Raw genomic sequence first — 26,954 nt, 5'->3', positions numbered from 1 at the left:
TTCGATCTGAATACCATCGACGATCCCGTGCAACTGTTACCGTTTTTTCGTCGAGATCGGACAGCGGCAAGCAAGCCGGAGCAGCTCTCTATCTGTTACACTGTACCGTTATCTCGAGGGACCATCGTGCTTTACACACGCGTTCGCCACAATGCAACGTGTATTCCGCGCGTCTTTACGTCCGTTAACGGTATTTCGAGATCGTACAGCAGAGAGCTATCCTCTTCCGGCTCCGTTTGTGCATTTACCCGATTTGTACGGTATCGCGCGATTAGTTGAATCGTTCTCTGTTGAAACGAGCTTAGAATTCCTTCGCGAATGCGACCTCGATTTTGTTCCATTGGTGGAGGTGTGAACGAACGATCACCTATGACATTATCATATGCGCGATTACAGTAATATAATTACATATTCTGGTACCGTCATATCTGAATACAGGGTAAAATACTCTCGCGGTCTATGTCATAATATTTTAAAACCGAATCTTTAAGATGACAAAACTTTTTAGATAACCATTCAGCATTCTCAGTAGAATAAAAAATGATTTGCACATTTTTTTATTCAAATGTATAAAAGAAAATAGAAAACTTATTTAAAATGAAATAACGATATTATTTAAAAAATAAATTATTTCGCCCAAATAAAATGATGTAAATATTACTTGAAAGAGAGAATAAAATTACATGAATATTAAACACATAAGACAAAATGCTACTACCGTTACAAATAAAGAATAAAATGAGCGTTACCGCATTACCGGAATAATTAATTATAAAATTAATTTCATTCAAACACACGTATATATCTTCTCTTTATTCGTGCCTCAATAATCAAGACTCTGACGGGGCTGCATACCGACTCGCGACAACCCCGACACAAAAGGGGTATATTTTTGCGTGCCGCAGCCAGGAGATTTACAGACCGGCCGTTGTGAGGTTACCGGCTTGCCGAGGCTGATCGCTTCGAGCTGGTCGCCAAGCGGAATGCGTGTTGCGTGAATCATTCGTCCTCACCTTTGGTTACTGGTTCACTGGCGATCGGCCCGATTGCACAATGCAGAATAAAATGATTTAAATGCGAATGAGGTACGTTTGGAGGTACTCAAGGGTTGAAGTGCTTTCAGAATAAACGTTATTGCATCTCTTGAATTATATTTTAAACGAGACGAGAAACACGCTAAGTTTATTTGTCAAAAATACGGACTCGGCAATAAATTAAAGTTTTATTTATTAAAATATTTTTATCATTGATGCCGCGAACGATAATGCCACCGGCATTACGGTATCTCAAGAAAGGTGATTTCAATGCGTAATATTGCGGTATATCGGGCTGTCAAATCCTTGAGATGCGATTTAGGCATCCAATATTAACGCTGACATACGCTTGATATAGGAAAGGATTGTAGGAAAATAGCGTATTATATTCCTTCGTATGAAGTAACAGTATTCCTTCGAGATGAATACTGAACTAATTGGTTTAATTCCATGAAGAAAAAAAATTATCATGAAATATTAAACCTTTATTTTAATAATGGCATCTTTATCTTTCCATTTCGCTTTATAGAACAATAGTCTTTCAGTCTATCTTTCGATATTACAAAAAAAAAAAAAAAAAAAAAAAAAATGACATATTGAATCTTGAAAAATTTATTCCGACAAATAAATTTTTACAGGGGTAAAATTCAACATTTTGCTGTACACATTTTAATGCTATGTGCAGAGAAATTGTGAAAATACTGCGCAATATATTGTGGGAATGCTCCGGCCACTTTACCGAGACTAAAATTTTTATCTCCTACTATCCTAGATTCCACGAGAGTTTCAGCGACCGCTGTACGAGTTTTTTACATCGATTTTCTCCCAATCATTTGCAATCGAAATCGCAGTTTCAAAACGGTAGCGTATAACGCGCGCTTTCTGCAAATTACTCGATGATTCCGACCGAATTTCTCGCAATTATTGTTGTAGGCGCTTCCGCGTCGACGTCGCGATGTCCGCGAGAGATGAGAATGATAAATTTTCTATAATACAATTGGACATCGGTTTCGTGGATAGTTTCTCGTAACAACGAGTTTCTCGGAATCGCAGCTTGGAACGCCGGACAAAAAGTCTCTTTCTCTCTCGGATCCGAATGGCGTTCTTCACGAAACGGACATCATCTTATGATTATAATTATCTTGTATCATTAATTTTTTTGAAGTTTTTTCTGCCTATTTTTTGTTATAAATATATATTTTACATCTCGATAAGACTGTGTATACAAGTCTTACGCGTGTAAGAACATTAGTTTATTTAGTAACAAAATATATTGAATAATAACAAAATATATTGAAATACAATCTTGATTAAATTTTTCGCGTAAAATGCAAGAATCGATGTTGGAAATTTGCTATGAGCAGATTAATTATAATTACAATACTGGAACGTACGAATCTTAATAGAGAAGGCAAATAAGGAAAGGTCATATGTATTGGCGAAAGAATCTGTATCAATAATCTTTTCGGTGCATTCTCGTGTGCATCCTGAAGATGCAACACACAAAGATATAGAAATTTATATATAAATCCTCTTATCAGTGCTAACGCTTGCACGCGTGTGGCATCCAGAACACCTGTATGCCTCATGCACGCCTGTTACAGAATTAAAAAATCGTGAAAAACTCTCATTACCGGTTCTGCTTTGCGAAGATATATGTACATACTTTTTACTAATTTATTTCGCGTTCTCTCTTCAATAATTTAAATTGAGAAAAACGTCAATATTTTTTCAAAAAAAGTTTACAAGATATTTATGATTCCAAAGATACATAAAATTTATTCGCGTGACACATCTGTGAAAAATATACTATACACACGGTATAGTTGTTAACCAGCGAATACGAAAATTGTAGCGAGTGTGATCTTCGAAATTCACATTTTTCGCGCAAATTTTCTAGTCCAAATGTTGATTGTGTAAACATCTAAAGAACAAAAAAAAAAAAAAAAAAAAATTAATAATCGAAAAAGAGATTCATTTGAGGGGAAAGGCAGGACGGGTCCGTAAAGGACCGTCGCACGCGATCAAGATTGATAATTTATAATAAGCCGTAGTGTAAACAAGACGGTGAGACATAAATTTCGTGGAGAGTGCATCGATCGTCTGTGGAAGCCTAACGTTATTCCGCTTGGCCGTGACCTTGGGTCGCAATAACCGCGGATAAAGACGACGTGTCGCAATGCACATGGAAAACGATCATCCGTTATGCGAAATCGTAAATTCTCTCCGCCCTTTGTTAGAGAGACGTATTTGTGCCTACCCCCCGTCGGAAAGCAGGCTTATATGATACGCGAGCGTGTCACGTTGAACAATTTTTCAAGCGTCACTATATTCAAATGGTAAATCGTTTAAGCATCGAATTTACATCTTCGCTGACTTTCGTTTGATACACACGGCATATTTATCGTCTAGTAATACATTAATTATATGCATTAATATGAAGAATGTTATCTCAGAAATGCAACAGAAATATGCACGCGACTTCTTATATTTAACTGATAAATATGAAGATATAATATATTTGCCGATAAAATCTTTACATTATTAATCTCAAAACTGAATCTGGAAGAAAAAAAGAAAAAGTTAGCAAAAAAGCAGCAAAAACATAAATATATATTTACAATTTATCAGAATCATCAATCAATCCTGTAGGTCATCTCTCGTTAACGCATCGTTAACGAGAACGTTAACTCGTCTTTCCGTTCTTGTGTCGGTTTCGGCCAACCGGTACGCGTATCTAATTAAGTAAACCACGTGGGATGCTACAGCGCCGATTTTCATCACTTCCGGTCCCGGGTAACACTCGTGTCTTACAAGTAGCATTGATTTTTAAATCGCTTATAATCCGATTACCTTGGATCTTTTTAACGGCCACGCTAATTAAAGGAGACTACGGTCGGCATTGCGAATTAATAAACAAACTTTGGAATTCCAGAGTGTCATCAATACGATTTCGCTCATGTCTGTTACCAGTTCGCTCCGTGTATCTTAATTAAGCGTAGCTGTTTCATATTGTTAATCCATGTATATATCTTCATTAGCAATTAACAAGGAGAATTTACGAGAAAGATTCTAAGAATCAAATAATCTCAGTGGATGTTCGATTTAATATAATCACTTATTTATAGGATAAAGTAATTTATATAAAAGATTTATAAAAAATATTATATAAATTCCTAAAAATTTTGGAGCAGCGGCCGTAATATGAATAGACTCATGAAAAATAGAATAAGAGAATAAATTTCTTTTTTTTGAAATGATTTTTTAGTGTGAAGGACATTTTCTATGTAATGAATCCCTTGTTTCTTACAAGATGTCACATCTTAATGGCGCGTCGCGTTTGTGCACTTCGTGCTAGGATTATATACGTAACTATGATATTAAATGAGATGGCTAATCGTCTCCGAGAAGACCTTTCTTCGGTTCTTAACTGGATATTATTAGCCTTGATCGAGCGAGTCTCCCATAAGCGCTAGAGCGTGGTTTATTTTTCGCAAGTCTTTGTAGATAAATTACTTACTATATTTAAAACTTGCAATTTTTAGACTGTGCACCCGTTTTTACATGTACTACTGCACAAAAGTAAATTCATATGGGGAATATACACAGTAATCTAGTCTAGAAACTCTAGCGTAAAATACGTGTGATCGAAGTAATCTCATAACAAGTAATTAGAATGGTTAAGAATCAAAAAATTAAATCTTATTATAAAAACACTCAATATATATAATTCTCTAGCGCACAAATTACTTTTTCATTGAGAAATAAGCTTTAAATTAAAATATTTTACAAGCAAACGCCTTTATTGATTACGTATGTGTGTTCAAAAAGTTAAATTTATTATAAGTTCTTCACTTAGCAAATGATTCCCTATGTCGATTTTAATAGTCGATTTTTACATTAAATTATACATTATTTTACATAATATCCATATAATATATATATTACAAAATGTATTGCAAAATTAATAAATTTATTATTCATTTTATGTACAATATAATTGTACGAGCCCATAATTCGCGCTCAATCCGAATTCTGCTGCTCTCATTTTGCAGACAAACGAATTTTATTTTACGCACCTATAAATTCTGTTTTATCGCGCACGATTTTTCAACGACGGCAGCCACTGAGAGAAAACCGCGATTACACGCATCCCGCGCTCCAAGCTCCAAGTGTATCGCAAAATTCTGCAATCGGAGCATCACGCGCCTATCTCGTAGGAAGTTTACGCGAATAAACCAGTTGTCGAGAACCGGATTACATTTTGCGATTCCGTAATTGTCACAAGGCCGCGAGCGTTAATTAATTGAATTGGGCGCTACCAGAATACATGGATTCGTCGATAATTAATACATTTCTACAAAATATGTCTCGCTTTCAATTCGAGGGTACGAAGTTCGAGTTCAGTTTAAAAGGTCAGTGCAAATGAGAAAGGAAAAAAAAAAAAACTTTCGATTAATCAATTAAAAGAACAATATCATGGATAACGAGCTTACAATTGCTTACGATCAGATAAAACTGTCGAATATTAATTAAATTTTAATTAAATACACAAGATGAAGCTCTACTGCAAAGTACTGCAAAGTTAATCCATCTGAATATTTTATATTAATTCCAAGAATATCATAATTTATCTCAATAGACTATAAAAAAGTCATGGACATCTAAATCTCTTGTCCTTTTAATTTTCAAGACCAAGTATGTCATTTACATGTGATCAAATTAAATTATTCGTAATAATAGACGCGGCCAAATACTTATTATTAAATGTATCGCTTTTAGATGTCTTTTTTTTTTAAAAAAAAAAGAAGCTAATTATGCGATTAATGCCGTCAGAAGGTTTAATGGTTAATTAATGTGCTTCTCTTTAGAGCTACCTTTAATCTCGAAAGCCATAATGGAGTCGCTAATTACGTTCAGCTCGCGTGATTACTTCGTGCAAAAAATTAACACGGTACTCGCGCGAGTCGTGACACGTGTACGCGTTTTAATTCGCGTACGATCCTTGTTTCAAATTCTTTTGAAGGAACATCTCAATTCTCGTTCTCCTTGAAAACTCATTCTCTTTGTTTTATCTAATATTTCTCTGATCGAAAAAAATTAATTTGTCTAATGCAAATAAAAAATTACCCGCTTGAATAAATAATTATTTCATTTATAATATCAACTTTTAATATACTTTTCTTTCATAAATTATCTCTATATTTATAAATCTATTAAGTTATAAATAATTTATACATATAATTATAAGTTATTTATTTTTATAAAGATTAATTCCATTTAGATTCAGACATTTTGATTATATGAATCATGTTCATTTTGATGTAATTTGTATGTAAATTCCGTGCACTCTCTCTCTCTCTCTCTCTCTCTCTCTCTCTCTTCTTTTTTCTCCTCGCCTGTAAACTGTACGATTCGCAAAATTTTCTCGTTTGTCCCATCATCTTATGTTGCATTGCATAAGAAAAAGCGCATAATCGCTTGCAGGAACCGTGATAAGTTAACATTCTGCGCTTGCATAACGAAAGTAGCACTCGCCCGCGATAGTTACGTGCATTGTATGTATGTATGTATTTGCTAGGTATAGTCGATGTAAGTATAGCGAGCACGGGCTAGATAACGACGGTATCCTTGACTCCAACCGTGTACATACGTTGACGCGGGCACGTTCCGTATGTGAATGCTACTCTGCATATGAAGGCGCACGCGTCAAGTTTTGCGAGAGCTGGGATAACGTGGCGCGTTTATAATCGACATTATGTGGATCTCTTTGTTAATAAAATAATAAAGCAATGAAATAAACATTATTGATTATTTCATTGCTTTATTATTGATTATATCGTTGCGCCATTTTATCTTCTTCATTCTTATCTTATTATAATTCACGCTAAAACGTTTTAAATTCTATTACAATATCCGCATCATAGTCACAAATGATTAAATCTATATGACATTTGAATTGGTATAACTTAATTTTACAATATTATTAACTTCGTTCTTCAATTTTAAGAAATGATTTACCATCCGATTATTAGAAGACTCATAAAATAATATTTTAAGTAGCAAGAGACGTTAGTGACAGACGACGAGAGAAAAGCTTATCATCGCCATCGACTACGCCCTGGTCGGTGAACACTATCGACCTCTCAGGGTTCAATCGCTCGTAAAATAGCAATACGCGGGGGCTTACCAGCAGGAGAAGCACCGTGCTCGTGACGGTCGCGTCGACCGATATGCCGTACGCCATTTCTCGAACGCGAGGGAGTTCGTGCGCTCTTCTACCAGACCATCCTGGACGCGTCGTCAGCTCGCGGCTCCCCGGGTTCGCCACCCGCGGGGACTCTTCGAGGATCGAAGTCCGATCGATATTCACTTCCCCACGAGACACAAAAGAAGAAATTCAGAATCACCAGAACAACGCCCTTGAATCGAGCCCCGTTGCCCTTCTCTCTGCAACTGACAATTTCCGACGAGCAAACAGGAAGGACCCTTTGCTCGAAAAATTTTTATTGACAGCTGAGTCGACGACGACAACGGTTAAATGACACGCGGAGCTATCTCTTTCGCGAATAAAGGTCGGATTACGGTTGATCACATTCGCTCTCGATCGTTGCTGTCCGTGTGATCGCTGGCCTTTCGCCTCTCTCGGATACTCCGTCGATCGCTTGTCCGTTGCCGTGTAATCTCGTAACGTGGGGGAGGGGGACTGAAAGACGGGCTTGTTGCTGAGGACGACACGGCGCGATGGCCCGTGGCTAGCTCCGGTATGTCGTCGTTCAATAGGTGATGATTATGTGCGGTCCTAACCGTAGCACAGGGCTCGGGCAACTGACAGCGGATCAGAGCCGCGGCACACGGCGCCACGCCGCTCTCACAGCTGATCCGAGAGAGCCGATCGCCTCTATCCGCGCCTCCCCTCCTACCGATCCTTTGCAGAGGGACCACGCTCTACCCTCTCTCTAACGCGATTCTCAATCTTCTCTCCCTTTGACGACGACACTTTGATTCATCTCAAACGACTTACGGATGCTGCTTGAATAGAACAAACAGAAATGAAGGAGCGACGGGTTTCGGTCAAAATTTTGTGTCGACATGTATACTTTATTAGAAAATTAGAATTTAAAATCAATTTCTTCTCTCTTCGAGGCAAGAAATTTTTAATTTTTCTTCTATTCTTAATTTTGCTATTCTATTGACTTCATTTCTAAAGCGTTTTTATTTTTAAAATAAGATATTCAAGATATTAAGAATCACTCTTAACATTTCTAAATTGCCATAATTTTATCGAAAATGTTTACGTATATATTTCTCTAAAATGCAAAGAAATGAAGATATTTGACTTTACAGATCAATCTGAAATGCATAGAAATTTCTTTTTAAAAATTTATAAAGTTACTAAATATATAAAATCTCCAACAGAATTAATTGCCATCGTATATATATTTTTGCATCATTTTCAACGAATCTCGTGATATTATTAATAATACAAACCGACAAAAAAAAATTTTGTCGAGTAACTCCAATCAGAGCAGGTGTTTCTTATAGATTTTCGGCCACAAAAAACAATGTCCAAATTGCTCATTATGGGGGTCAGGTTTTAAAGTTATTTTGAATTTCAAGATGAGAAACCAGCGATTGTTTTCATTTTAAAAAACTCTGATTAGAGTTACAAAAATTTTTTTTGTCGGCCTGTATAATTAATCTTTATCTCCATTTAAACACATACACATCAAACTCTTTTCAAAATTACAAAATTATAAAAAATTCCCTTAATGGTTGAAAAGACATATCTTTCTTTGCGCTCTTTCGTAATTGGATGTATACGAGTCCGCCAGTTCGGTCAGAGAAAATGTAATTATAATTAATGTTTGAGAAGAATAATTCATAAATATTAATGCAAAATCTACGTATGTCACAGCCCTGCGTGCCGGATTTACAGATATTTCGCTGTCGGTTTTATGATATTGCAAAAAAGAATGGCGTATTAAAGCACGTTAATTAGCCGTGTTGCATTCGTTACCGTAAATCGAAGGTCGCGAGCTGCAGACGTTCTATAAAATCTCCATGTTCTGGAAAAACGGAACTATGTACCCTTAATAGCGTAAGAACTTCTTTTACATATTGTTCACATAATCTTTACACTCATAATCAAATTATGATTTAAAATTTAATTACACTTCAAAATGTTTAATTACCTCTGAAAGAAAGATGACATCCCATCAAACTTTTGTCGAGAAAGAAATATCTCGGAATTCATTAAAGGCCACTCTGATGTAATATGTAGTATGTCTTACAAAATATTTGTATCTCAAAGAAATGTAGCGAATCATTTGATTGGAATATTCTTTCCTAATCACGCAATGGAATAACCGATAATTTGATGAGTATTATTATCTGATAACTCCTGTTTAGTTTTGTATATTGCCAAATTTGATATCGCAGACATATCATTATGGTACACGCAAAAAATCACTCATAAGCACGAAAAAAATTCTTAATTTTATAGACTCCATAATCTCTCCTAATTACCCACATTGTATCTTAAATTATCTGACACTTAGTTCTATTATATTCAAAACCCTGTGATATTATATGTCAAAAATATGATACGAGAGAAGGGAGTTCTATATCTCGAAGACGGATCCTTTTCAAACGTCAAAGAATAAGATATTCATTCTTTCAAAATCATTTTTGGCGATCGAAAATCAGAGAGGGCGGTTTCTCGACACGCAAAATTGGTTGCGGGCTCCACGCGTTGAAATCCCCGGAATGACACGCGGCACAATATTTCGCTGGCGTACGTTACGATACAGAATGATGACGATGACTGGTGGAGAGTACAAAGAACATTTAACAAAATCCTTGTGCAACGGGCGCGGATGAATAACCGACCTTGCGAATGAGCGGGACGACCTTCGTGGTGGCGCGTTCGCCAAAGAGACGAGAATGTATCCTATCTTCTTCGGGTTTTTCACGCCGGACACGAAAACGTTCCGTGAAACACGGCTCAAGTTACATCGGGCTTTTAGATCGGGTCCACGTTCGGGCAGGCATACGGCGACGTAAGCCAGCATGGAATCACTTGGGACGTCCGCTCGCAATGATTAAGCGTATAGGGATTTATCGGCGCCGTCCCGACGCGATATTATTTTTGCGATTTCATGCGGCTACTGCTTGGTTAAAAGGCAATATTTCGTGCTTCGGAATTCGCATTCAAGACTGCAATCAATTTATTTTCCAATTACATCCACTTTCAATAATATGTTCGATCAGATTTATAGCTTTTCGTGAGAATTTTGTTTTATCAAAAATATTTGAGTAATTTTCAAGTTAATCATATATTTATCTCATCGTCAAAAAATACAATTAATATTTTATATACGAACAAATTTTAAAAAAAGGCGATTTTTAAAAATTATTTTGCGCTGTGAAAGGACTCAAGAATTGTTCTGAAAATCTTAAATTTCTTTTTTAATCTCTGAATTTGCGAAAAATTGTGACATTCGGATTTTTCTGCAACCGAACGAAAGATTTGGAATGGAATTTTCTCAAGATATTGAAACGAGCCATCGATATTTATATCCTACTGTTTATCGATTCGTTCCTCGTGATGGTGTATTCACGAGGAACGAATCGTGCCTCTGTAAAACGGCGCTATACGATACATAATGCGCACACGAGCCGCTAAATTTCAACTTTATCTGCATTATTCGCGTGCCTCTGTGGCCCGGTCGTCTGTGCGGGGGCCTCTTCGAAGGCATCCGATCGAGAATGTGGTGGCCAGGTCTTATATCGGAGGTCAACTACGACCTAGGTATATCCGCGCATGCATTGTTCCAGCGCGAGCGGCGGCATTGTTTCGCGATTTCGCCGGCAAAAGGTCAAGATACAGAGGACCAAACACGGGGATCCGTATCTCGCGCCCGGAGAAACAAGAAGGGCTTTTAAATGTCCCGCACAAAAATTGCCGCTGCCGGATGCTTGGACGATACCATTGCGGCGAAGCAATATTTTTTCAACTGTATCTAATAAATTATTACAAACGTGTAAAACACTCGAACAATTTCTGTCGTAAAACGAATAACCATTGATCAATTTATCAAAATACAAAAAAGAAAATGTAAGAAAATATATTATTAAAAAAAAAAAAATAACCTTTATTATAAAATATTGCAAATATATGACAAATATAAAAATAAAAGATGTAAAATGGAAAATACAATGGATAGATAATTTTAAAGAATAATTGAATTTGATTTTTAATGCGATCTTATAAATCAGAGCGAGAAATGGATGAAGAATAACAAACGATTCTTCCTGTTTAAACATGCGGTGTAGCATCGACGAAAAGTCCAAGAACAAGAGCCATCAGTCTCATCTACGGTCAAGTTGCATGCCGTAAAAACTCGTATTTATTCTCGGCGCATTCTTCGCGTTCGCGCAGACGATGTAATTGCATTCCACGACGACTACAATGTATCTGTGAGTTACTCGATTCGCTTTTTCACAGAGGCCAAAATATTGATCTCCGCAAAAGAGGATTCGTTTAGCGATAGAAGAAAATTAGACTCTTCGAGATTTACAAATAAATTGCATTTGATTGAAATATACCATTCTAATATAAAATAAACCATTTTAATGTAGAAAGAAGAGTTTATGATAATACATTAAATAAAATAAGAAAGATAACAATGAAAATCTGTCAAATTTAATTCGTATTTTGTGCAGCTTTTGTGTAATATAGTATGTAAAAAATATATAAAAATCTGCGGCAAATTGTTGCGCATGCATTCACGAACGATGCATCGAACAAGCAAATGTTCGGGCGATAATGTCCGCGCGAAGTCATAAATTTCGTGGCCGGACGATTTAAATCGCGACTTTATTTTCCAAATGCGACGTGTATCCAGCGAAGTTATTAAACGGGGACTATTTTAGCAGGATATCATTCATTGCAAGATGATTACTATTAAGCTGACATGGCCATTATATGCGAAAAGAGGCAAGTTTGAAATAATTTCTTTCATGCAAATCCGACTTTAATTTTTTGATCAAATACATTGTAACTTAAATATCATGAAATAACTTAGATATGAACGAGCATTCGTTTACGGGGATACTACTTCTTTACGGGATGGATTTTGTTTCTAGCGGATATTATACCAGAAAAAAATATTCGTGTCAAGGTTTCAGGGAACATTAAATCGCTGAAAGAGAAAGCACGATGGTGGGCTCTAATGGGACCCAGGAAGAGCGTATCTTATTCGGCGATTATGGCATCTTCGTTTTCTGAATCATCGCGACATATCATCGTCTACCGTGATTCCCGGACCTTGGAATCTGTTCGATTTCGCGCTTGGTCAAGCATGGAACGTGTCACCGAAGGCTGCCGCGGAAAAAATCACATAGCTATGCAAAACAAATGTATCGCTGGATTTTCAGCAGAATACAGTTACTAATTAAACGACAAGACAGTAGAATAAAAAAATCAATCGAGTCGTATATTTATTGATTCCTTTGAAAGTCGCAATCAAAATACAACGCTTAATGTTATATAGCCAAGAAATAAAAACTCATCAAATAGTTTTAGAAAATTGTTGTGAGAAACTATACTTTGTAAGAAACTAATCTGCGATAGATGTTTCTTAGTCTAGACGAATACGTTGACAGATCTGTATGAAAATAAAATTATCGCTATCGGCTCGTGGAATATTTTCTGATTATATATACGCATACGTAGATACATGCACGTACATGTAAATAGATATGGAATAGATGCGAGAAATTGAGCATTGAGCAGTGTTTCCAATTTTAATAGGATATTACGTTAGACATGTCTGAGTTGGCCTCGAATAACGCGACATTCAGATAAACTTTCGCTTTGCGTACCGATATTCGATGATTCAACAAAAAGTAATTTAATTACGTCCAACTTGACCGCGAATAGTCCACGAAGCTGAATCAGCCTGTAATACTGTAAACTTTTGTGAAATAGCGTACCGGACTTTCGAATATCGATTGCGTTACGCTTCGGTGTGTGATATAGCATAACAGAGTTTAAATCTTAAACTCAAATGCAATCATCGACAAATTGATCATGTTCTATTTTTGATCAGTTAGTATAATCTCTATTAAAATAAAAGATTGATTCTTTTAGCCGATTAATTTCAAGAAATGCTTAAAATCAAATTTTTAATTGTTTTTATTACAGACGCCTTTTCGTCAGTCGTTACGTTGTTTAAAGAAGCTAAAATACGTATCTCTATGCATACTGTCAGTAACGTAGCGTTGTACTTTGTCAATCTGTATGAAAAATGGTGACGCATACGAGGTGCAGTTGCATATATACGAAGTCGGGGCGACTCCGCCACGGGCTATCTGTAACCATTAAACGAGCGAAACGCCGGCTTGTTATAAATGGCGATGCATTCTTGAAATTAATTGGCGTGGGGATGTATATAAGACCGGATCTTCCCGCAGACCGACGGGTCCCGCTGGTCGGTCTCGTGACACTTTTCGTTATGTTTTCGTAAATCCCTACGTAAGACGGTAGCGAGTCCCGGATCGGAGATTGACATTAAGATTGGCGCTCAGCCTTTAATCGGATAGCTGTATCTTCGTAGAACGGAGAGCGATGTCGCGTATGTATGTATGTGCAATTAAATGTGTATGCGTTCAGAATTATAGAGGTATGTACAGAAATTATAGCAAGAATCATACGTGTAAATACCACGAATTAAATAAGAAAGACACATACGTATACAATATATATGCAAATAACTTCAGTTATTCAAAAATTGATATAAACAATAAGTAAATTTGATTGTGTCAAATTATTTGAATTAATAATTATCGAAACGGGAAGTTAAACATATCTTTAATTTTCCGTTATCTGCTAATTCGTTATATTTTCTTATCGGATTTTTATTGCCCAAAAACAAGTAATATTTTTTTTTTTTTTATTTCTGGTATTTATAATTAAAGGAAAGTGCGAAATGCTCTTTTAATTTCATAAATAGATATTTAATATTTGTAAAATTTTTTATCGATTTTTCAAGAAAATTTGTAAGCAAATCGATGACGACTTTTATATGGAGATCGCATTAAGATTAAGAGCAAGCTCGTAAAGAACGCGATTAGCGTCAGTCGTATCGCGAAGGCGGGAATGTGCCTGCTGGAGCAGTTAATAAAATCGATGCGAGTAAGTACGTGGAGAAGTGGCAAGATGCTCACGACGGCCTTGTCGTTTCGGTAAACATCAATGATAAATGGGAATGAGTCTGTTAAATCGCGGCGAATTCGAGACGGCGTGCAAGGCCACTCTAAATGGAGACGCCTTTTTAAAATCGACCTGCAATATACGCAAAAAAGCGATACGACTCTCTTCCGCAAAATTCACATATATATATACTTTTTATATAATATATTTTCATATAACGGCGCCAACTGTGTGAAACAGTAGCGATCCGGTTGGGATCAAGTTTGCAACCGGGGGATAATAATAAATTCGTAGTATTTACAAATAAAATAAATAGTTCTTTTTTAAATACTGTAAATAAGACGGAATTTGACAACTAGACGGAGTTCAAAAATTATTTTAAAAATTGTAAAAAATTATAAAAAGTAAGATATCTCTTTAATTGTGCAATCAACGATGATCAAGTCTCAAATTTGGACGCTTTTCTAAAAAACGATATTTTTTACAAAAGAATAGAAAAAACGCATTGGCCAACGACAAGGAAACGTTTTAATCTTCCGCACGTTGCCATGGCAGACAACGGCTTTTACGTGGCCACTACCGAAATGCAGAATTTTTGTCCTCTTACGTGTTTCGTCCCTCTATAAATAGTACTAATGCTCGAATGAGAATGTCGGGGGTGGATATCACGGATTGGCCCAAGTGTCGATAAACTTTCCTATATCTCTCTGATCCTTTTAACGTTCACGATTAAGGTCCACCTCCGGTCTAAAGAAACAACCATCTCACGCTCTAATATACGTTGCCTCTTATGACTAAAATAGAATTTCACGGAATTCCGATGGGCATTCCGACCAAAGCCCTGAAACTCTGAGCCCTTTCCACGTCTCATATGTTTGTTTCCTAATTTTGTGCGTAAAAAAACGCAGCGACAGAATTAAATACGTAACGTGTTCGCATATCTTTTTCTTTACGTCACACAGAATATCCACCAACATGGATGATAATCGGCTGATAATAAACAGTTAGTTATGGAAGATTTAAAATTAAACATTTACCTTTTGTTTCAACAAGAAACATAAAAGTTAAATATAATAAAGAATAATAAAAAATTGAACTTTCTGTATCATTTATTATTAATATAATCTAAAAGATAATAATATAAATTTTAAAATCTATAATGAACAATAAAAAAGTGTATTACACAATTTTATAAATATATTACATAACTGATAAAGGGACAATTTTAGAACGTACTTATTATACAGTTCTAATTTCCCTAGCTGTTTTAATTTATCAAAATTGATAAAAAAATACTTTTTGTTATGTATATATATATATACAATTATAAGGCTTGGGAAATGATTCGCATTATTGCGATTGTAAATTGACATGTCCCTGAAAATCTGCTCTTGTGATCGTGAATATTGTACTCGCGCAGGGATTAACATGTCAATCTATCTATATCTCTATTGAGAGATGTTGCGAATCGTAGCCGGTTCAGTTCCTGCGATCAATATTGTTCCGCATATAATTCGGAATGTCAATTACACGAGAGGCGCGCGGATGCGCATTTTTTACAAGACCAACCGGTAGTTACACACCCCTCGACACAGGATGAGGTACACGATCCAAGATCGAATTTCTGTCGGACTTTCAATGCGACGGGTGATTTTTCAACGGTGCGGAAAAACCCGAACGCGGCGACGATCGGTCGCATTCAATTTGCATAATCCTCCACGACTGTTCGCTGTTCCTTTTTTGATGCTCCTCGCTATCACGGCTCGTGATAAGTAAAGCGCTGTGTACGGGACGATTGACTTGCAATTATTATATTAATCTGGAGTGATACAATTCTGGCAAATTGATGTAAATTCTTGCTTAAGAAAAATACGATGCAAGAATTTATTTTTATTTTTCTTTTTTTTGAAAATTGTTTTACATACTAAAATTTCTATAGAAATTACGTCAAGTTAAAGTCGATTATGTCGAATCATTTCTAAGTACATTAATATTTAATAGCTATGTTAATTATGATGTACAATTTATATTTCTGCTTGTTCGATTAATATCAAGACGATTAGCATAAAATACTATCCCAATTTTACATGCGCGAATAATGCTTTCTAATTGTTATTATTATTTGCCATTAATCGTCGCATCATTATATGAATAACGCTTCATTACATGTGTTGTTCATTAAACGACGAGATGTATGCGATATATAAAATAACGTACATTACAGTGAAAAGACGTATAATAAGAGATAATTAGACGACCTTAATTTATATAGGGCAATCAACGAGAACAAGTTTACATTATTTCTTAAATATAAGTGTGATGCAAAAATGTTGGCAAAAAACATATATTTAACGAGCTATTTATATTATGCTGCACTCCATTACATGAACTCATTATTCCGGTAAATTAAAAACGGCGCGTTGACGAATTTTTCTTTGCTACCTTTGATTCCTCGTTTATAAGATAGATGAGGAGCTTCACGTAACAGAATGCGAATGCAATGTCAGACAGATAATCTTAAAAATTTATCAACGTTAAATTTTTTAAATATGCAGCCACATCTCGTCCTTTATTATAGTCTTTATTATAGCGAAAAATGTTATGGAGTGGAGTAAAATCTCACGAGGCAATTTGTTTTGTTCCTAAAATGTCAGATGAAGCACTTTCAATTAAATTAACCGACAGTTTCATCGCATCTATGCGACGATAATCGCATATCTTCTTTAATTTGACAAAAGTGATATTCACTGGCGGTAGCAGAATCACGTTGTAGTAAAAAAAAAGGCTTCTTAAGCAAGATCGTAAAAAAGATCAAGATAATACAATCTGAAAATAGAATATCCTCAAAAGGCGATAGCGACGATCACCCGTGGAGAAAACGACCGTAACAGAGGGTGGCAGCGCGTGGCAATTAATTAACATAATCTACAGCCGAATATATCGCATCTATGTACGATCATTAACGCGAGGGTAAGAATATTAAAAAACTACGCGGCGCCGGGTCGTCCCGTTGTACGTTTTGTGAATTCAAAATTCCGAGATAATCCGATGAAATCCCAATGAAAAGAACTCGAAGTCAACCAGGATCAAAATCGCCAAAAAGAAGACCGATTATCTGCCACGCGCTTTACATAACTTTATAAGAAGAGCGCAACTTGTCAAAAGTGAACTTCTTTGCGTGATTTAAAAATCTATAATTTAAGCATAATATTTTATCAAATATAATTTGGCAATAGGACACCTTGCAATAACAACATTTATTCGAGTCCTTAATAAACTTGATCCACTTGAAATCGCTTGTCATATTTCAATGTATATACACTTGTATGTACATTTGAAATTATCTTGGTGCACTTGAATGAAATTTCACAGAGTGCTCGATAAAATATTTTTATAAATAATGCAACGCGTGCGAGAGAGAGAAAAAGACACATATTGCTTATCAATAATGCTTTTCTCGGATATCGCCTAGTGGCTAAGGGTGAAAATATTTCAGAATGATCGTGTTTAAATTTCTTAAAGTCGCCTCTAAGTCTTTGGTATGATAATCCGGGATTTTTGTTGCACCTGTTGTTTGCGCCACCGAGGACGAATATCGTACGTAAACCATAATCATAATTTTTGCGCTTTATGGTCTCGTAATCTCCTATACCGTGACCAAACTCTCGACGCGAGCTTAAATAGATATATGAAATTACCGAAGCAAGATGAAATCATAGTGCTATGTTTTTTAACATTGCTTCTATTATACTGATAAAAAAATATGCTAAGTGCGCACAATAAAAAATTTACATATCACTGCTATCCTTGAAAATAGTTTTGTTCCCAGCAACTTACGACAATTTTACTCTAAGTAACTACAGTTTTAAAGTAAGCCGTATATTTTTTCGATAGGGATTATGTTGTCCTTCTCATCGCCGCGTTCCTCTTCAAGCACCGCGACGTGCCGTTTTTTCAAACGCTTAATAATCGCTAATTGGCGCTCGGACGACCAACCGGCATCATAAACGGCCTGATTTTTTAACAACGGGAAGTTTATGAAGATTTATTTATGTCCGACACACCCGTACGCGAGCTCGAAGTGACCACAATGCGAATATATTGTTAAAAGCTACGGTATATTCTCTCTTTCTCTCTCGTCTTCTTTTCTCCCTCTAAGACAAATGTCTTGATATATAGATTCAATCCTTCGTGCAATCGATTGTGATGTATTTTTCGGGCAATTAACAATCGCTAATTGGCAGCTTCGTACATGCGCGAAGTTGACACTAATATATTATTGGCGTCGCCCTCGTGAACAATCGTTCATTCGCGGCGCCGAGACAGAACACATTGAATTGCAGGTGCGACTTAATTACAAATGGAATATAGCGCGGGACGAACAATAATTGGCTCTCGACGATGATATATCGGGACGAAATAATTTGAATAAAGTCGAACCAGCTATGATTCATTCTTGATTCAAGAGATCGAATCGACGACAATTATAGCTTTGATTATTAGTGGCAGGAAAACCTTGAAGACAGCCTTCTTTGATGGTCAGTAATTTTCATTACTTACGCTCGCACCGTTGTAAATTACATCGCCAATACGGCGAGAAGATGCTGCCGTAGATGGCTGTCGATGATACAGGAATAAATAACATCTGACTCGTTATACGGAAATCATGCAACTGGCACACGGCTGCAATGTTAATCGAATTGCTGTATTATAATACAGGATCGCTTCTGTCGTTAATTACGCCAAGCATTGATTATGTCTCTGCGATTCTGTGACTGAGACTCCCGTAATAATCAAGTCCAGGCCACCATCTCTTTTTTGATTTATTGTGAAAAATTATGCGGATTTGTAATCATTTAGAAAAGAAGTCATGCTTAAAGACCTCTGTGATATTTGATTTACATTAACTCTATTATTACAGCGGAATGAAAAATGTTTCGCATACATCTATTAATGATAGCTTTTAATGAAGAAGATAATACAATTATTTAATAATATCTTTCTCTCTCATTGTATTTTTATCGCACAATAATATCTTGAAGAAAATTTTTGATGGTTGCTAATTATTGCGATTTGTTTCTCCCGATATTGTCGATGTAAATTACATTAATCGAGTTTGAATTATTGGGATATAATAAAATGCGAGATACGTGAGCAAGAGAACAGTGGCAGTTGTAATAAATTACGAACAAAAAAAAAAGATAATGGTTTAACAGCTAGTTTTTTATTCGCGAAAATAATTCGCGAGCAGAAGCAAAAAAAAAAGTCAAATGTCTGACAAAAATGTATTCATTGTCGAAATACTTTTTTTTCATTTGAAACGAAATGCGTGCTAAAGTGCATCGACAGCCGCACATCTATGCCGTTTAAGTTTTTAATATGATGACACGCTGACGCTTATTGCGATGGTGCCTCGGAATAAGAGATATGCAAGATATATATGATGGGATATGCGATGATAAAATAAACGGAATGCATGCATGGATGATAATTGCCCTTTCATTATGCGTCAGCTTAATCTGTTTTATGTGACGCTTCAATTTCGTATATCATACTTGGCGAAGCGAGGGCGCGCAGCGGGTGCATGAAAAATATCCCAAAAAGACTAACAATAAGTAATCAAGGTTTGCAAATTAAAAACGGAGAAACGAACAGATGTTAATATATGAGCACGTCCACTGTCATTTTCATCCTCGCAACGTAAGCTATTGACAAAAGAGAGCAAAATGCAAATAGAAAATGATAGTTTTCCATAATAATCGTATTAATCGTAGAAATACAAAATAAGGGGAACGCTGATTCTTAAACTCAAACAAAATAAACTTCACAAAAATATTGTTAGATCCAGTGGACTCCACGATTTTTTTCTTTCACGTAATATTAAACATCTACGCTCTCGAACTTTTTGCACTTGACATAAACATTAAACTAAAGAATATCTAGCAGACGAGACTAATATTTCAGAATCTGAACCATACGCGATATTCGAACACAAAGGTCCACTAGAAAACCAGGAATTTTAAACAGAGACTAAAAAATATTCGAGCCGTGAGAAGGGTTCGAAATCTAAACAGCGCGTATGACAACAAGAAACAAACAAACGGATCAAATAATATTTTAACTTAAAAGCTCAGTACACCGTATAAGAAGAGTCTCGAATAAAAGTCTTTCTAGAGCGATGCTTTATCGATGCACTGAGAAAAAAAGTTATTAACTTGATTAAATTCGTCCAACTAATTACTATTTCCTTGTATTTATTTAATTGAAATATTTAAATATTTAAGTCAAATACGACATATTAAATCTAATATGACGTATATTTGACTTAAATACATAAATATTTCAATTAAAGAAATACAAAGAAATAGTAATTAGTTGGACAAATTTAGTCAAGTCAGCAATTTTTTTTTCTCAGTGTGTAACTACGATCCGCGACAGAAACTCGCAACACTCGACACCACGTGCTCGTCTGTCAGACCACCCTTGCGCGTTATCTGCTTGAGATAAAACTCAAATGAATAATAAAAATGTCAACTTAGCCGACCATAGCGGACTCTCTGAATTTATAAAATCTCTTCCTCCTTAAAAAATTTAAAATTACTAAAATTTTATAAAATACAATTATACATCAATCGTCTAATTAATAATTAATTAAAAACATAATATATTCCGTGTATTCTGTAATATAAAAGTTTCTCGACAAGCAATTAATTCCGTTTAGTTCTGACTATGTCTTCGAAATGTATATCAATAAGTATAAAAACATAATTTGCTATAATTATTACAATTAACAATTAAATAAATTTTGAAAAACAATACAAACTGTATCGCGATAATGATTTTTTATCGAAGCGCGAATTTCGCGCGATTATTTATTATTTCGAATAAAAATTGAACGGACAAGGATACGAATCATAAATTATTATCTCGTTGCGATATTTAATAATTATTTCTCTAACAATGCTTAGAAATATTTTAGAATATGCTTAGATATATTTTGTCACTTTAAATTTTTCGCCGATCTAAATTTAATTTATTATTCAGATTGAATTCGCGCGATAAGATACGAATCGCAGGATCGAGTAATTAACGTAATGAAAGGCCTAATAATCGTTTCATTAATCATTAATATATAATTTAAAACAATGTATAATTTGTCTTCGAACATAAAGATTCTTATTTCTCGTTTGAAAAATATGAATTGAGTTTGAGCCTTTCGATTGATCGCCTTTTGCAGCAAAGCCGAGATGAAAGCCCGAGGTTGGGTGTTCATTCTGCATCGCAGTGCCGGTACCTCACGGGCTAATGGCGAACTTTATTCCCCTTCATTGACCAAGACACGTGAAAAATATTCGCGGTCGAATATACAGTAGCGATATAACACGTTATCAACGTTAGCGGATTTCATTGATAACCATTTATCTTCCACAAGTGTCATACTTAAAAATTGTCTATTACTATTTAATTGAGTCAGACTTATCTTTCATCAATCATATATTATATATATTAAATATTTTATCATTATTTGAATAATAAAATCCTTTTTTATGAAAAATATGCGCATTATATTTAAAACAATTTTATGATTGCATTAATATATTGCGTGAGAAGAATGTAAACCAAAGTCACACTTATGCAATGTCTATTAAGAAATAGTTGTACGCAATCGATTGGTGTTGCGAGTGGAAAGCTCGACGGAATTAAAATTGCTTTCGGTCTCGGAATTGCCGCATCAATTCGCAGGATTTCGCGAAAAGCGGATGTTCATTGTCTTCATCGACGTGGTCACTCACGTGGCGAGAGCTGTCGCGTAAGAATTATACCTCTTACGACATACGCATGTTGCATAAAGATAACGAATATCACATGCGATCAATAAGACGGGCAATAAACTCTCTAGTTACGGCTGTCACTCAATTGCGACGGAATTCCGTCTGCTTTGTTTGTCATTGCTCAAATGTAAATTCCGTAGCACTGTCCTCGTATACTTTCACCGTTATGTTCCGCAAGAACAATCGTTATATTTCCTTACAATAACTTGCTGTTTTCGCAGAGAGAAGCAATTATTTTCAAAATAACCTTTCCTTTTGTTTCGCGATTGTCTGTCTTTATTTTTAAATTTAATAATTTAAGAAACTGATATAAAAAAAAACAATAAAAAATATTAATTGCGAAAATAGCACTTTTCTAAAATAAGACCGTCTAAAAATAATGTGTCTAAAAAGAAAGAGGGATATTTATAAAATTTTGCACGAAATTCAATAACGTAGGGATATCATTCATTTAAATCCGTGATGACGTTATTAAAAGTGAGAGATAATTAGCGGCACAATTATTAGTGCGATCGACACGTTATTATTTCCACACTACATTATTCTCACAGACGAGATGTTCGATACAAGATGGAAAAGAATCGGTACGCTTCACTATGTTTCACCGCGATATTCCGCATATCCCTTATTACTACCACGCTAAATGTCAAGAAGTTCTCTTCTCTTATATGATCGGGAAAGTTCTGGTTTAAGTTAACGATTCGTATAATTACATAATCAATTCTCGTCGCTTATACGAATATAAAAATAACTTTAAAATTATTGCTATGATAATCTCAATAATTCGCAATATTGCTGAGAAGATATTCAGTTCATCAATACGATCTATTTGTTGATAAGTATGTAATATGTAAAAACAGAAAAGTGAAAAGAATAATTGATATATTAGAAATAACTTATTATTTTTTATGATATAGGAAAATTTTTTAAATAAATTTTCATAAACAAGATATATAAAATAAATTTACAAAATTTATTATATTATTATTAATTATATAAAAAATATATAAAATTTATTATGTTATTATGTAAAATATTCATTATACAAAATTTATTACCGGGAGATGTATTACAAAAAGAATACACTTTCTAGTCATAAAATTTTATTTTTCCAAAATGTTGTCTGAATATTTTGCCGATAGATATTTAACATTACGTTTAAATACCAAAAATCAATAATTAGTAATTAGTAAAAAGTTCTAGAAAAAAGTAATTAAATAATTTAAGTGTTGCTATCTCTCTGCAGCATTGATTGAGTACTTAGCATTGAAATCACCGCTGTTGAAGTCTCCGGCGAAAAATATATCTTGCAAATGCAGACATCCTTGAAATGAAAATACGTGAGAGTCTTATATTGCAAAACTGCATTTTTGAAAATCAAGGGCACTTTGCGTGGCCAAAGGCTTCCTCTGATGGCGCGTTATACTTGCATGTTTGCCGGTTATTTAATCTCACAATATCCCAAGGAAATACATAATTTCCCGTCTGAATTTTTCCTCATACACTGAAATATAATAGTGCAAAATTATTATAATATAGTATTATCTTCCTTCATTGACTAGTTATAACGATCATTAAATATTAATAATAGCGTAAGTGAAAAGTTTCATCGTTTAATAATATCGAAATGTTATTTATATTTTGCACGACAAAAGAGTTCAAGATATCCAACATTTGTTATTGAGAATAGAGAGGAAATACAAACATATAATTGACATAAGAAGCAATTAATGCTAATATATGATAATATCAAAAAGAGAGCACAAGGAAACCTGTTTAGTTTAAATATTTGAATATATTAACATATTCGAAAGTTAGAAAGAGCAAGCAATAACTCTGAACCATCTCGTATAGTAATTTAAATCTGCGATTATCGTAAAAATACATTGCGCCTATAACAATATCGCCACCGTTATTTGTGCATTAGATGGCGAAAGAGATTGCGTCATAATGCGAGTGAAAATTGGAAGTTAAAAGATGCAACAGAAATTTTTAATCTCTTTGTATGGCAAACCTGCGCACTGAGATCGGTGCTGAGGTTGAGGCGGAGGTCGGGCCCATGGGCGGGCCCCGCCGCTCCCGAAGGGGGCCTATATAAGTAGACTCGCTCGGCGTTATAACGCGATCCAACGCAATCACTTCTGCCTCATCAACAATCATGCATCCTCCCGTGAGTATCGTTTTTCTTTACTTTTCTATCTCATTTGTTTCGCTTATTCACTATATTAATGTTGCACACGGTGCTATGACAGTGCATTACTTAGTATATTATTTTAGAAATTTTATCGCAATTTTTATAAAATTAAAAATCCTTCATCCTGTGATTTAAAAAATATATAGTTTTAGAAATCATATTAATTGCATTATAAAAAAATAATATATATAAACGTGACATGTTTGTGTATGTGTGTAAAATTTATTGTATTATAATTATTGTATATTGTATATTATAAAACACTGTAAATATTTGATAAGTGCATCTTCATGATATAGGAAAAATCTTGTAATGACTACGTTTAAAATGATGAATTTTAGAATAGCAGTGAATTAGTGATTAAATTCTTGTAGATGAAAAAAATAACGTTTATAGTTTTTTTGCAAAGAAATGGATTGATGAACGACGAATTTCACACGTATTAGAAAAACGAAAATACGTAAAAGATTACTGTTTGATAATAACAGAAGTGCGCGTCGCGTCATTCCGACTTTCCTCAAAAATACGTGCACGAGGCTTTTAGAAAGTGATCCGACTGCCAAAGTTTTTATGCAAATTCGTGTCACCAGGTGCTGTTTCTCTTGTTTTGCCTCGGCCTTGCGGTCGCCCAGCACAATCAACCGTATCAAGCGACTACACCGGTACCTATTTTAAAACAAATAAACAAGTAAGCGCTAAGATTATGTGCTTAAGATTATGTGATTGCATGAAAGCGAGAATGCAATCTTCGAATTCTTTCGTTGCAACAATTATTTTATTACGTACAACGATAATATGTTATCTTCATAATTTTCTTTTTTACTAGTTTATATTTTTATCACTCTCTAATAAATGAGAAAATCGCTGACAATTCGCAATATTTGTGTTGTTAGACACAACGAGGACGGTAGTTATAGTTATGGCTTTGAAGCAGCGGACGGCTCGTACAAAATCGAATCCAAATATCCGACTGGCGAGGTTTACGGTAAGTACGGCTTCGTGGATGACTCCGGAAATTTACGCGAGATCGAATACGGCGCGTCCAGACGCGGCTTCGAGCCGGTCGGTCCTGGGATAAACGTGCCCCCGCCAACCTTGACCGGCAACAGCATCCCCGGCGCTGGAAACGAGCCCGAGGATGACGGACAATACCGCGAAGACCCGTCGATTTATCATACCGATCTGCGTTATACCAATGGAGAACGTTACGAATCAGCGCCTAAACACAGACAGCAACCCATCACCTACAATCGGCCGCAGCAGATCGCGCCGGCACCGGTACCGGTAGCTTACAATCAACTAAGGTGAGTAATCACAATAAACTTGAGAGCAGAGATTCAAAAACTTTAATCATAATTTTAACGCAAAATTCTTTGACAGATCGATATTTTATTATTAATAATATTGTCATTAAAATATACTCACGAGAATTCACAGCTTATTTTAAATATAAGAGAATCTAATTGTTTCTGTTGAAAATTTGGCAATAGAAAAAATTACTTTTATTTCTATTCCAAAAGAGAAATTAACATGAAAATCAAATTTATCAATCTTAGATGAAAATTCACGCTCGGATTAAAATGCACGCGGGGGACTTAACTCGTCGCGTGAAGAGCGCAAAGGGAGATAATCAGAGAATTAAATGTCAAGTAAATTACTCGAAAGTATCAAGATCGTGACTTGCTCAGCTTGATGGGGGAATCGGTCGCGCCTTCTCGGCTTCAACGGCAATGGAATCGAGTCGATTAACCTAATTTCTTAACTTTTCAGATATAATGCGCCCGTCAATTACCAGCCGGCGACGGTAAGCCCGCGGATCCAATCGGAATATCGACCGCAGTATCGATCGCAGTATCAACCACGGTATCAAGGTCAGCAGTTGCAATCCACGTATCCTTCACCTGCGATTCCGGCCGGTCCTCAAGGACATGCCGCGACCAGTATCGACGTCAACGCCGGTTTAGCATCTTACACAGTTAATTACAAACGATAACGAGAGAAAGAGAGAGTAAGAGAAAGAGAAAATTTTGTCGTATGTACATATGTCATTGGTAATTGATATATTTTAAGATTGTTATTGTGTAGACGTTCATTTAATTATTAATATTATCATCCGAATATTTCGGTAACCGACTAATTTTTCATGTTAATTTAGCGATAGATAATGGCACAGTTGCATTAGTCTATGATTAGTTTAATTGTATTTTGGGTTGTACTTATCCTTCATTCTCGCGAGTTTCGAATGAGACAATACTTTCTACCTCTATTTTCTGACGTTTCCTCTACCTCTTTCGCTTGAAGAGAATTTTATCTCTCTTAATTAATTAAAAAATTATAGCTCTTCTATAATTTATTTGTCATCAATTTCAACTTATATATATATCTATTTCTTTACTTTTTTTCACTTGCAATGACACACATCAGCAATTTATGTGGCGTTTGTGGCTATATACGAAAGACATTATGTTTTCGCCCTCGTTGCATTCAATAGGTAATTTGAGATTCGTCAACAGATCGACATATTGCAATTTTATTTATATATATATAAATACATGTATCATATATATATACGTATGACATACGAACATATCATGCAATGTTATGCGAGGCAAATCTGTAAATAGAATACAATCTACGATTTAAGATCAGTAACGTCTTTGATGATTTGAAGAACG

The 26,954-nt window shown here is 35.2% G+C and overlaps 2 protein-coding genes across 3 annotated transcripts in view; one reads left to right on the top strand and one right to left on the bottom strand.

Annotated features, from left to right (window-relative positions):
* Positions 1-26,954, bottom strand: part of LOC138944695 (serine-rich adhesin for platelets) — a 126,918-nt gene that overhangs the window by 29,519 nt on the left and 70,445 nt on the right. The window contains exon 1 of one of the 2 annotated variants that reach the window (XM_070315581.1): positions 7,225-7,888. The exons of the other annotated variant lie outside the window; for it this stretch is intronic. Coding sequence (XP_070171682.1) covers positions 7,225-7,281 — 57 coding nt within the window. The 5' untranslated portion in view covers positions 7,282-7,888. Of the gene's footprint in view, positions 1-7,224; positions 7,889-26,954 lie in introns of those variants that run through there. 2 annotated transcript variants of the gene reach the window in all.
* Positions 24,225-26,689, top strand: Cpr27 (cuticular protein 27). The gene is made up of 4 exons (XM_070315593.1): positions 24,225-24,255; positions 24,870-24,967; positions 25,173-25,583; positions 26,050-26,689. The coding sequence occupies exons 1-4, from the start codon at positions 24,244-24,246 to the stop codon at positions 26,270-26,272; spliced, it is 744 nt and encodes a 247-aa protein (XP_070171694.1). The 5' UTR covers positions 24,225-24,243; the 3' UTR covers positions 26,273-26,689.

Source organism: Polyergus mexicanus, unplaced genomic scaffold, assembly GCF_030449975.1.
Source record: "Polyergus mexicanus isolate NDT 795.1 unplaced genomic scaffold, iyPolMexi1.0 SCAF_2, whole genome shotgun sequence".
In the NCBI taxonomy this organism is placed as follows: Eukaryota; Metazoa; Arthropoda; class Insecta; order Hymenoptera; family Formicidae; genus Polyergus; species Polyergus mexicanus.
The sequence above is the reverse complement of the archived record's forward strand: the minus strand, read 5'-3'. Positions and strand labels throughout refer to the sequence as shown.

Coding starts and splice junctions, on each gene's coding strand:
- Cpr27 (XM_070315593.1), top strand. Junction 24,968..25,172: donor ATTTTAAAACAAATAAACAA/GTAAGCGCTAAG, acceptor TTGTGTTGTTAG/ACACAACGAGGACGGTAGTT. Junction 25,584..26,049: donor GTAGCTTACAATCAACTAAG/GTGAGTAATCAC, acceptor TTAACTTTTCAG/ATATAATGCGCCCGTCAATT.